We start from the raw sequence: 12,530 nt of genomic DNA, 5'->3' as shown, positions 1-12,530 counted from the left end.
AGCAGCCGTGGAGTGATATTTCTGGTAGAAGGAATAATATCATAAATTGCTGCAGTAATAGCTTCCAAAAAATAATTTAATAGCAATAAAGACGTGAAGAATTAGGTTGAGGAAGTAAATAAGATGAAAACATCACTTAACTCAGCCTAAATTCAGCATAAACTGGTAATATTGTGGAAAAAAGTTTAATGGTCCATTGGACCCAGTCAGGCTACTACGCGATAATTTTTTTTCAGTCTTCCTAGGGTTAAAAAGAATCAAACTTTTGATTAGGTAATTCAAGACCATTGACAGATCTTACAACCTTAATCCTTATATCTGTCCTGTTCTCAACCCAAGCTTTTAACTTATTGAATCTATCAAATGTTTCACTTCTGGATTTCAAAAAAATAGCAAAATGGCTTCCTGGAATTATAATCAACAAGCATAAACATGTTTTTTGCCCCACCAACTGAGACATCACTTATTCGACCACAGAGATCCATATTTACCAGACCCAAAACTTGATTAACAGGCATGCTGACACCACTCCATTTGTATATGAAATCATGGACGATATGTTGAATATCCTTTTTCGTATTGCTTTAGAGCATCCCATATATGTATTTTTAAGGAGATGAGTGTTTTTTCTCTCTTACTTTTTCTGCAGAGTTTTGAAGGAGGAGGGGCAGCTGATGACAATTCGGGGCCTTCTGTGAAGACTAAGGGTCGCATTCAAGATGTGATTGAAAATAATTCACAGCCCACATGCTCAGCCCAAACCACTGAAATATACCTTCCTGTGCCAGACTTGGTACTGCCCAGGGACAATGAGTTGGTAAGTTATGTTCTAGTACACAGTGAAACCTGATTTGAACCACCTTCAGTTATACAAATTTCTCGGTAGCAATAAGGAAGACGGTGTGTCTGTCATAAATATAAGTATATTTATGGGAAGTTACTCACAGTAATGCCATTGTCAGTTGAGGTCTTTTCCAGTTGTAATGTATGAGGCAGAAAGCTGAACCACACTAATATTTTTCTGTCAATATCACTTGTACAACACGGGAAATCCTCGGATAGAGTATCTGATGGAGTAGACTTGTTGATAACTATGTGAAATGTCTGCTTAAGCCATTTGTCTTAGCTATAACTGGGCTTTGTCTCATTATTGCCCTGTCTTTGTTTTAAGCCATCTTTCTCCTTAATTTCAATGAAGGATCCAGCTATAACTGTTGTGACACCTCATTACAAGCATGGGTAAAGAAAATATTAGGACAATTCTATGTACATTGGAACCTCAATCTGTCTCAAAACTCTCATTCAAATCACACGCCCTTTGTGACATAACTCTCCCTCCCTAGTTGTACATTGACATTCTTGAGTTTGATCCAGGAGTCGCAAAAATATCATGAGTACATTGGCCAGCTGGAGTGATCTCAAGGAAATGAGGATTTTTTTATCATCGAATGGGCTTAGTATTGTTTTTTCTTTAATTGAGTGAAGCCCATTACTATCTTCCAGTTTCAAGTGAAAGACGAGGATGAAGGTAACCTCAGTGAAGGGATTCATCCTATGCTGTACACATATGATCCAGCAGGAATTTCAACTTATGTGTCAGACCCATTGGCCACTGATGAATTGGTGAGTTGACTTTTGCCTTGTATAGTTCTAATTTTCTACGGCACAATATCATTCCTTAGTGGATTATTCCCAACACCTCTTAGAACAAACGTAACGCATTCTCCTACTCCTGATCAATAATGACCAGCTACAGAATACATTTCATGAATGAATAATTTTGAATGAATTATTTATTGTAATGAACCTTTTTTTTGCTTTTTTAATGCAAAACTGACTGCTAAAATTTGTTTACTGAGCAAGTGAGAGCACTGTAATCACATGACTGTGTAGTAGAAGGGTGATTAGGAATTGAGAGTTAAGATGAGTACTGTTGAGTTTGCAACAGTTTAAAGAATGACCATGACATCATGATGCAGCTGCTAGCCCGGTCGAACAGCATAGCTCGTTCCTTATGAGAGATTGATATTCACAGGAATCAGATCAGATATGGATTTTGTGATGAAAGTGAACAGAAATTTATGACAAGGACTAGGGATTTGTCCTTTAACATTTTTGAATGAGGTGTTGCACGTTGGCAATGCAAATCGATTACCAAAAGACGTGAAATTTTAGTGAAGTGAACTGATTTTTATTTACTTTGACTCAATTTTCTGCTGTTGTTGTTCATAGTCTTGAAAACCTTCCATTATTAATGTAATAATAATATTTTGCTTATTCTTGGATTTTTATTATTTTCTTAGAAATCAGTGCTTATGTCTTGCTCATTTTTGAAAATTAATTATATAACAAGGGGAAATCCACAATTTTAAGAGCTATTTACTCTCAAGATTTTCCCAATAAAGGGGTTCCTTCTTCTTACCAAGAATTTCATTAGATTATATTGAAACAATAAGAACTATATTGGCCAAATGTTGCTGGTTGATTAGGTAAATCTATTTCTACTTAGAGGCAAGAATCGTTCATTGGGAATAATTTATTTTGTACTGACATCCTGTAATTAAATCATTCTTCATGATCACTTGCTTTGCTTCTTGTACCAATTGATTATAATATGTATCAATGGAGGTTCCTCTTTCCAATAGAGTAATCCGGTAACCTACAAGTGCCCTTCTGTTAAAGAATATCATATCAGCGATGATGAAGATGGATATAGACTCAATGATTGCACTGATGGTGCCTCAAGCAAACTGATACATCAAGACATTTCTGGTCAGGTAATACTATTTATGAACTATGTATTGTCTGTTGACCTTGAGTTACATATAAACTGTATCAGCATCTTCCTAAAATTGATTTTTCTTATCTTTAAATATTTACTTTCTTTTTCTGTTTTAAATCCTTATTAATATAACTAATGATATATGTACATCTGGAAGCAATCTTTTCCCTTCTTCTTTCTATCCATCTCTCCTTTTCTTTTATTTGGCAATTGTCTTTATAAGTCCGTCATATCTCATGCTGTGGCCGATCAAGTTTTGTTTATTAGAAGACTTCTCCATCTATTTTCTGTACTTCTTGGAACTTCCTCATTCGATCCCTTATATCTTCTATATTCTTCACTGGCAATGTTTTTCCAACGCTTCCCCTTATGCCTTTTATGCAGCCATCGATATTAAAACCTTGCTATTATTTTTAAATATGCTCAAAATGTAGTGTCAGATGTATTATTTCCATATTTATGTAATAGTAATCTCAGCTGTATGAAGATTCCTGTTTTCTTTTGAGTTCTCTTTGTGGTAAAACTATTCTATTCACTTTTTCTTTCTTGCTTCATCCATCACTGATAACTAGGCCTCATGTAGCTTGTCTGCTTTTAAGGTTATGAGGCATGAAAATGACATAGTATTGAAACCATGGTCAGGAGTGGAGATATATGTAAAAGTGTGGAAGTTGTCATTTGTTGTTTGTATTTTATCATAGATGATAATTGCATTTACACCTGAAGCAATTTCATACGGTTGAAAGCACTGTTGTATAGCTTTTGAGCAAATAAGTATGTAAAGGTTTCAGTTATTTTTGTACAAGATAATGACATTCTTCTTTAAAGCTCAGTGCTCTTTGCTTTGCTCCTTTTTGGAAGTTAACTACAATGATAGGGGAAGTCCACAATTTTAAAATCTATTCGTTCTCATGATGTGCCCAATAAAGTTGTTCCTCCCTTTTCTCAAGGCTTTTATTAGATTGTATGAGAAGGAAGAATAAGTTAACTGGCTGAATCTTGTTAGTCAATTAAGTTACTCTGTTTTTTACAAATAGGCCAGAATACTTCATCAGGGATTAGTTGTTTACTACAGACACCCTGTAATTGAAGCTTCGTTCATGATCACTTTTGCTTGTGCCCCAATTGATTAAAATGTTCATCAAAGTGTGTTCCTCTTTCCAATAGAGTGATCCGGTAACGTACGACTGCTCTTCTGTTAAAAATGATCAGATTAGCGATGATGAAGAAGAAAATGTGGTGAATGATTGCTCTGATGGTTTCACAAGCAATCAGGTGCATCAAGACTCTTCTAATCAGGTATTACTATTTATCAACTATTTATTTTCCATTGAACTTGAATTGCATATGAACTATGTTGCCATCATACACCCACGTTCCTTAAATTCATTTCATAGAGTCCTCAAATCTTAACTAACATCTGCTTATCTTTCCAAGTTATTGCTTTTCTTTTTGTATATCCTTAATAATCTGACTTGTTAAAACATATTGAGCCATTTTTTCTCTACTTTCAGTCCACCTGTCCTTCTCTTCGTCTGTCAATTTTCTCATTACAAGGCCATCATATCTCATGATGTAGCCGATTAAGTTAAGATTTTTAGAAAACATCTTATCTCCCACTCTTCTTTTGACTTTTCTGCAGCTGTCAATTTTGAAACCTTAATACCATTTATAAATATGTTCCATGTGTAGTGTTTGATGAATTGTTTCCTGACGTCTGTATTTTAATTCTCAGCTGTGAGTAGAATATTCTTTTTTGTAGAATGCTCTCTGTACCTGTGCTATTCTACTTACTATTTCTTGCCCACTTCATCTATCACTGGTTATTCTGCTTCCATTAGTATTACATGTCAGTCAGTTTTTAAGGTTATGTGAAGTGAAACTGAGATAGTAATGAAACCATGGTCAGTAGTGAAGATATACATTTCCAGTTGTCATTTGTTGTTTATATTTATCACGGATATATTGCATTTACACCAGAAAAAAATTTCACATCCTTGAAAGCACTGTCGTATACCTTTTGAGCAAATAAGTTGTTAAGGATTTAGTTATTTCTGTGAAAACTAATGACATTCATTTCAATATACATTATAAAATTTTTATTTAGTCCCTAGAACAGCTCAATACACACCACTCATCAATTGTTTGTGCAGGGTAAAATAAACCTTCATATTTTCCCATTAAAGTTAAGCATCTCTTGTCCTATAAGGAGTTCAGGTTCACATGGATAACTTTTTCCATCAACTTGGAATTGCCTCCTGTTATATCTGGACTGAGTAACTTATTTTTATTAATCAAAATGTGTGACAAACTGACTTATAAAGCAAAGCACAATAAATTATACTCCTTTATTGACCCTATTGATTTTCCATGAATGTGTGTTGTTACATTTGTGCTTTGGACTCTCATGGACATTTCTCCCATAAAATAGGTTTCTATTAAGAATAGGATTACATCTGGAGTTTTATATATCCAGAAACCATTGCCCTCAGAATCATGGCATGGCTTTTGAAGGGATTTTGCAATGCAAATAAGGGGTTTTAAGTCTGTATTAAAGTGGTAAATTTAATAAACATAAGCATAAACATTATAAAATTCTGACAGTATTTACTTTGAGGATGGGATCGGGTTGGTGTGGTGGCTAGAGTGTTGGCTTCCCACCCGGCGGGCTCGGGTTCAAATCCCGGCAGTGGCAGAGAATTTTCAGAGACTGCCCGATCCCTGCTTGAATGTTGTGTGGAGGACATTTCAAGCGCAACACTCCGTCCGTCGGATGGGACGTAAAGCCGTGGTCCCCTAGGCGCCTTTCGTTAAGAGCAGGCTAACGCCGACGCCGGGTTTCTCTCCACCCTTCCTTCCACGCCCTTCCCTCATGGCGCAAATGACCTCAGCTGTCGGTCGCCTCCTCCAAATACCATACTTACTTTGAGGATGCTTGCAGGGTAGCATGGAGAATTTATCCATCTTGAATGAACTTTAATTTTATTCGTGACAAATTCTCAACAACATTTCTTTTTTTCGTATCTCAATCATGTATGATGATGATTTGGCATTATGTTGCAGCCCATAACCTTAACTGCTTCCCATGGTGAAAAGGTAGATACTCAGGGCACAGGAGCCATGGTAGAAGACCTGGAGTGGACGCTGATTGGGGTAAAGAAGGAACCATCTCTGGAAGAGAATGCCCAGGTATGTAAGAAATTCTTGTTATGGAATTTAATTAATTGATGACGGCGACATGTAGTAGGTAAAAATGTAAACATTTATCATTGTCAATGGTAGGATGTTTTGCTTTCTGCACAGCTGTTAAGGTTACCCATTAGATTCAAAGTTTCTTATTCCTGAAGTAGTATTCATATCTGAAAAGAAGCCGTTTTCATTCCTCTTTATGTTTTATTTATGTGTTATAGTATGCCTTCCTTATATTTAGCGAAAGCTAATGCTGGTCGTAATAAATCATCTCATTCAATATATCAGGTCTTACATTCAAATCAAACTTTTTAGTGATAGAATATGTGGGAAGCTGTCCACAAATCACCCAAATGTAGGTTTACATAACCAATGGTTAAAACAAGAAAAGTGGGTCAACATTTACAGGTATATTTTACTCCCTTATAAATGGTCTGCCTTCATGTAGGAGCGATAGCCCGGTGGTTATGGTGTGTGGCTACTACCTGGAACTTCTAAGCTCAATTTTCGCATGAAGCTCTTTTCATAATTAGTTTCTACTTTTCATTTTACAAATGCCAGCTGTTCATCATTATTTTCATGATTTTCACTGAAAAATTTAGTTTTCAGTGTCGATATCTTCTTCTGCAATGTGGCTGCGTCAGGTTTTATCCCATTTTTTGACATGGATGCCTAATTTCAAATATGTTATTTTGGTTCTGTGATTACCAAAGAATCTTTGATTCTCTTATGTTATCCTATGAAAATAAAATGACATCAATTGCAGAGTTAACTAATAAAGATAATATTACAACGCGGGTGTAACATAAATCAAAGACCACTTTAGTGAAAGAAATGCGAAACTATTCCATTCGCTGAGAGTGTTGAAAAAGGATTTATATTGAGTGGAAAATATTTGTTAGGAATACCAACTTTTGATGCAATGTGGTGTATGAAGTAGTTCTAGGCAATCCATTAAAAAATTCCTGAATCCTTTGTGCATACATGATTCATATGTTGATTATTACTTACAGCTTACGTTAGGCAAGGATGGGGAGCCAGTTGAGAGTTTTACGATTGCACAGGAGTCCACTACTAAGGCATTTGGTGAGTACTCTTAATGGTTGAAAGTAACTCTATACACGGAGGAAATGATGCTAATGTGGAGGATGTGGATCCATAATGTGGAGTTAATGCTTTTATTTAGCTAACTTTTACTGTTACAAGGGACGTAGTTGAGAATACGACAGTGGCCTATGAGTCTGCAATAGAATCAGTGGGTTATTGCTCTCAAGGGCTACAAATAGCGGTATATAGATAAGGCATAGGCTGCTTTCTGATGGGATGCCTTTTTACAGGCCACCATCCCCAGCGTGCTGGCGTGCTTTCAAATAACCATCTTTATGGATGCCTTCAGATGAGTCTAATCACACCATGGTCTCCGCAGCACCCATTTCATTCCAGACTTGAGCCGTGCCATCGACACCATCAATGGGCCACAAAATTCAGGCCAATTCCGGATGAGACGACTTACTAGATTTCATGATGCCATGTCATGAATGGTGGATGGTACTGTGAAGTCAGCTCTTCTGAAAGTGGCCTTATTGTGACTGATTAGTCATCCATCCATATTTTCTGTTTTCTTTAGTGCCAAATGGATAAGAGAGAAGAGTTATATTTACTTGCTTTTTTGTGGTCATCTGTATCATTTTTAATGCCTTACTAAAATGTTAGTTGTATTAAAATTTTTAATATTTAACTAGCCATGTTTTGAGACCAGATAATTGAAAAAATAGTAACAAATCAACAGTAAGAAGCACTTGGTCTGAGATTCGAGTATCGAAAAGTCTTGATAGAAAATGTGAATATGGAAACTGGCTATGTGAATGGAAAAATTATCTTTGCTTATGGCCCATTTTAAGTTAGTGGAAAAATTATGGAAAATATTTTAAAAGAGTGCATTCCTTTTTGCCCTTCTTTCTCTATAATAGGCTATGGTACTTTTTAGGTTAAACGGAGAGCCAAGCATGAAGCTTCCTTGGTGGAGAAAATACTGTTGACATTATATAAAATCGATAGTAGTACGCCAGTAGTGAAATCAGTATAGCTAAGAACAACCAAACTTGATTTTAATCCCTTAATTGTAGGATTTTGGTGTTATAAAACAGTGTAGTATTGATAGTGGGTGTCATGCTAACTTTGGTTAGTAAGGTGTTGATTCTAGCTGTAAGTTTTATCCACCTAACTGCAGGATGTAAATTCAGGGGCAGTCACTTTCCCATTTCAACTTTTTCAAGCTGAACGTGGGTCGGAGCCGACGGGCATTTTCATGTCATACACCTAACGTCAGGTATAGCTGCCATGGATTTTTTTGTACTACGAGAAGCATTATGACATTTTAAACATTTCTGTACGGAGCTCTATTTTGGGGGGAGTTGCATGGGTATTTTAGTCCCTTAGAATTCAGACCCAGCTCATCTGGGTATCTGTCCCTCACCCCAGTCACTAACCCAGTCATGGCATAAATCCACAGCCAACTTATTGCATTACCAATGTTTTTTCAACTAAACATTGTATTTTATTTTCGTAATTTACTCCTTTAAAAGAATTCCTGCGGTGAGGATGATCATAAATGAGTGTAAGGGTTCTTGTCTTCTATGTATGAAAATGTCCATCGCATCCACCCGACATCCGGCACGAAAGGGTTTAGCCTGACCTACCCACTCATTTATATCCTCACCCCAGTACTCCGTTGTGAAGTGGTTTCACTGTCAATGGATTTGCAATGATATGTTTTGTATGATTTGTTGCATACTACATACTGTTGAAATATTTATGCTTTGAAATGATTTCTCCATTTTTTCTCGTACATAACTAATTTTTAAAACGAAATTGTAGCATTAAAATTACGAATTTCTGAAGTTATAGTCTTAGTACCTTGTGTTCACTAACTTTGTTGTCACAATTCCGTTTAAAATTCCAAAATGCTTAAAAGAGGTTAGTAATTTTTTGGAAGGTTAAATTATTGAAATCAAGTACTACATTTGGTTTAAAAAATACTGGTAACACAATTGGCTGTCCATGGACATGTGTTAAGATAGAGATAGAGGCTCAAGTGCAGTAGCAGGCTTAAAGGAAGGGCACACCGTTGAGTTGTCTCCCAAATCTGAGTAATGAAAAAACTAACGGTGACTCTACTCTACAATAAAGCTACACACAGATAGACTCCAAACATTCTAATGCTGTTCATAGTGTGGAAAATGTTTTCCTAGTGTAGGCGCTTGCAGGAGAGGGTTCTAGTGACTGCCCATAATGTTGCATCCCAACCCTTTAACTCTTCAGTAGGCATGTGGGGCACAAAAGTGGGCGATAGTGTTTCATCAGGTGTGCCATTTATCATATGATGGCATATTATGCACCTGGTTTACAGTAGTTGTACATTATTAAGTCCTCACACAGTTGTATGTTAGTAATGGAACTTAGTTAGCACAAATAGAGTATGAAAGGAAGCTAGCGTGACTTGGCCTCATGCCAGTTTAAAAATTTTCTATCAGGAACGCTTATAAATATGGAACAAATTTTGTGTGATATTTTTCTACATTGATGAAGACACAGTGTTTCACACATCCAGTTACTGCTATGGGTTCCTTGTCAAGTGGCCCGCTTTATTGCCTCCTCTGCAGGGAAGGGTAGTGGGGGTGCAAGCGACCTTAAGCTGGTGCTTTACAAGGGACAAAGTTCAACCGTTTTCGCTGCAGTAAGTTACAGAAATCCGCACTCCTAAAATACAAAGCAGTGATTCGCAGCTGTACGATTTATTGAAGGTACCCTTCTGGGTTCATTATCTCTTATCTTAGCTGATATGGGAGTATTTATTGTGGTTGTCACTCCCCTGTCGCGTTTAGATATAGCATATCTTCTTCTTAGCAGAATTGCTAAATAGTCAACTGAATAGGAAGTGATTCGCAGTTTCCTTTTCATTTTCTATTATAAACTGTGAATAAGCGGTCCTGTTTTGGCAACAGTTTTTCATGGTAACTTTCTTTAATAGAACTTATTTTACATATTTTTAGAGCCCAAAGGACCGTACTGGAGTAGTAATTCAGCTGTTGATATTGTTATTCTGTTAGTTGAAGGATTTGTGGGTGCTAAAAGGTACATGTGATAACTAGTTCACTATTGTTTCCCTGGCCCAAATATTTGCAGGAAAAAAGGCTTTCATACATTGGTACGATCAAAAGTAGTTAAATGTAAATTAAGAAAGGATTTTTACCCAGCAAGAGCAGGGCATTGAATTCATCTCTCTTTAATTTCCAAAAGAATTGTATGTTCATGTCGTACTTCCCAAAGACCATATATCAGTTCTTGTTCTTTTCACAATGCTTCACGATACATACTGCCATTGATGTTGAAAGTGGTAGCGAGAAGAAATATGATGTGTGTGCATCCTACAACAAAACTAAAATTGGCGTCGACCAACTGTGTGAAAAATGTAATGTGCCTCAGTGATTGTGTAGTGATTTTCTGCAGAAGATAGCAGGGATAGCAATAAGGACGATAATTATGATAAAGAGTGGAATCACTACTATCCCAACGCAAATAATAGCTGAGGCGTGCGTGCAATCCTGAAATATGTAACCCTGATACGCCACCAAACGATTGTTTATCTTGATACAGTTAAGGATATTTGGTTACCAGATAGTTATTTTGGTTATTTTATTGCTTTAAGCTTTAAATGTTTAACAGTTTTATGAAAACTAATTCAGGAATAATTAAAAAAATATTTACGAGATGTTCGTCTGTAGTGCCACAAAATTTACGATTTTAATTTTTTAATTTTTAATTGGTTGATTGAATGATGTCTTAATTTACAAAACATTTGCCAATCATAAGATATTGAATTGAATAGTAAATTAATTTATGTTTTTAAAATATCTACCTTAGGACAATTCAACATAAAGAAAATAGGTTTAAATCACAGTCTGCCATAGAAAGGGCAAATTCTTAAAATGACCTGATTTTATTCTTTTTCATCAATTGTAAGTCAGATGTGCTGTGTGCATGTGTTTTGGCTTTTGTATTAATACAATGGGTTATAATGATTCATGTTGCCCTAGACGTTTTTGTGTTATGTGTTTCTTTCCCAATTTTTTCCCATCTATTCATTTTCTATTTATTTTTGCTTCTGGTTTCAAGTCTAAGCCAGGCTAGATTTTAACTCAGTGAATTATGCCTTTTTTCATCCATTACATCACTTTTGAGTAGTAGGTTTAGGAATCTTAGTTTTCATGTATAACTATGATAGTTGTCATTTGAAATTCTTTTCTAGGGGTCCAAACAACCGATAGAATGCCCATTCAAACAACATCAACATCATATCTGCCTGCGGAAGGAAATGTAAGGAGTTATTCAAATGATGAATGCAATGGTCCCACAGCGTTGGTGACACAAAGTGATTTCAACGCTGGAGCATCCCTAGTAAAGACAGAAAGAAACCTGATGGATGAAGACTTGGAAAAATGTGGTGCTCCAGATACTGACACGAAAACAAATCGCTCAATTCCTGATGATAGACAATGCAATGTGAGAAACAACAAATCACATAAACTCAGTGGAACCGGAGGCGCAAAGACTTTTTTTGGGGAGAAAGGTGGTTTTGATGCACCAAATACTATGAATAGCCTTAGGAATATCAGAATTAATAGAATTGAAAGAAACGGCTGTGAGACCCTCGTGGGAGACAAGGAGGAGATGCCTAATTGCTCGATCAAAAATCATAGGAGCAGTAACAGGTCACACAAAAATTCATTTCACTGCAGAGATGCATTGAACGACAAAAATGAGCTAATCAAACACACAAAAAGTAATTCTGTTGCTCATAATTTTGATGTTGTAGCAGAATCATCAATCGCAGAGAAATCTTATTCGTGTTCAATCTGCAAAAAGTCCTTCTCTCTGCATAATGACTTTGTTTCCCACATGCGTTCACACACAGGAAAGAGACATTTTTCATGCAACGAGTGTGAAAATTCTTTCTCGAATAAGTCCCATTTAGTTCAACACATTCGCACCCACACGGGAGAGAAACCTTTTGCTTGCAACTTGCGTGTAAAGACTTTCTCGGATGAGAGCGCCTTGGTTAGACACGTGCGCACGCACACAGGGGAGAAACCTTATTTGTGTTCAGTCTGCAAAAAGTCCTTCTCTCTGCGTAATGACCTTGTTTCCCACATGCGTTCACACACGGGAGAAAAACCTTTTTCATGTAATGAGTGTGAAAAGTCTTTCTTGAATAAGCACTGCTTAGTTCGTCATATTCGTATACACACGGGAGAGAAACCTTTTTCTTGCAATGAGTGTGAAAAGTCTTTCTCCGATAAGAGCACCTTGGTTAGACATGCACGCACGCACACGGGAGAGAAACTTTATTCTTGTAGCATATGCTCCAAGTCTTTTACTCGGAAATGCATTCTCAATGCACATATCCGTACACACAAGGGAGATAGATCTTTTTCTTGTAGCGAGTGTGAAAAGTCTTTCTCGAGCAAGTACCACTTAGTTCGTCATATTCGTACACACA

At 36.5% G+C, this 12,530-nt stretch overlaps 1 protein-coding gene across 1 annotated transcript; it reads left to right on the top strand.

The window, feature by feature from the left end:
* Window positions 1-783: 783 nt before the first annotated feature.
* LOC124172400 lies at window positions 784-7,752 on the top strand. The gene is made up of 7 exons (XM_046551855.1): window positions 784-817; window positions 1,504-1,623; window positions 2,646-2,777; window positions 3,950-4,081; window positions 5,846-5,971; window positions 6,985-7,057; window positions 7,309-7,752. Exons 2-7 carry the CDS (start codon window positions 1,555-1,557, stop codon window positions 7,485-7,487), a joined length of 711 nt encoding a protein of 236 aa, XP_046407811.1. The 5' UTR covers window positions 784-817; window positions 1,504-1,554; the 3' UTR covers window positions 7,488-7,752.
* Window positions 7,753-12,530: the final 4,778 nt, after the last annotated feature.

This window comes from Ischnura elegans (genome assembly GCF_921293095.1).
Source record: "Ischnura elegans chromosome 13 unlocalized genomic scaffold, ioIscEleg1.1 SUPER_13_unloc_1, whole genome shotgun sequence".
Lineage (NCBI taxonomy): Eukaryota > Metazoa > Arthropoda > Insecta > Odonata > Coenagrionidae > Ischnura > Ischnura elegans.
Note: the sequence above shows the minus strand (reverse complement) of the source record. Positions and strands in the feature narration are given on the sequence as shown.

Bases quoted from the DNA above. Each gene is read 5' to 3' on its own strand.
- LOC124172400 (XM_046551855.1), top strand. From the start codon at position 1,555: ATGCTGTACACATATGATCCAGCAGGAATTTCAACTTATGTGTCAGAC. The intron at 2,778-3,949 runs GTAATACTATTT...TCTTTCCAATAG, and splicing joins ATCAAGACATTTCTGGTCAG to AGTGATCCGGTAACGTACGA. The intron at 5,972-6,984 runs GTATGTAAGAAA...TATTACTTACAG, and splicing joins CTCTGGAAGAGAATGCCCAG to CTTACGTTAGGCAAGGATGG.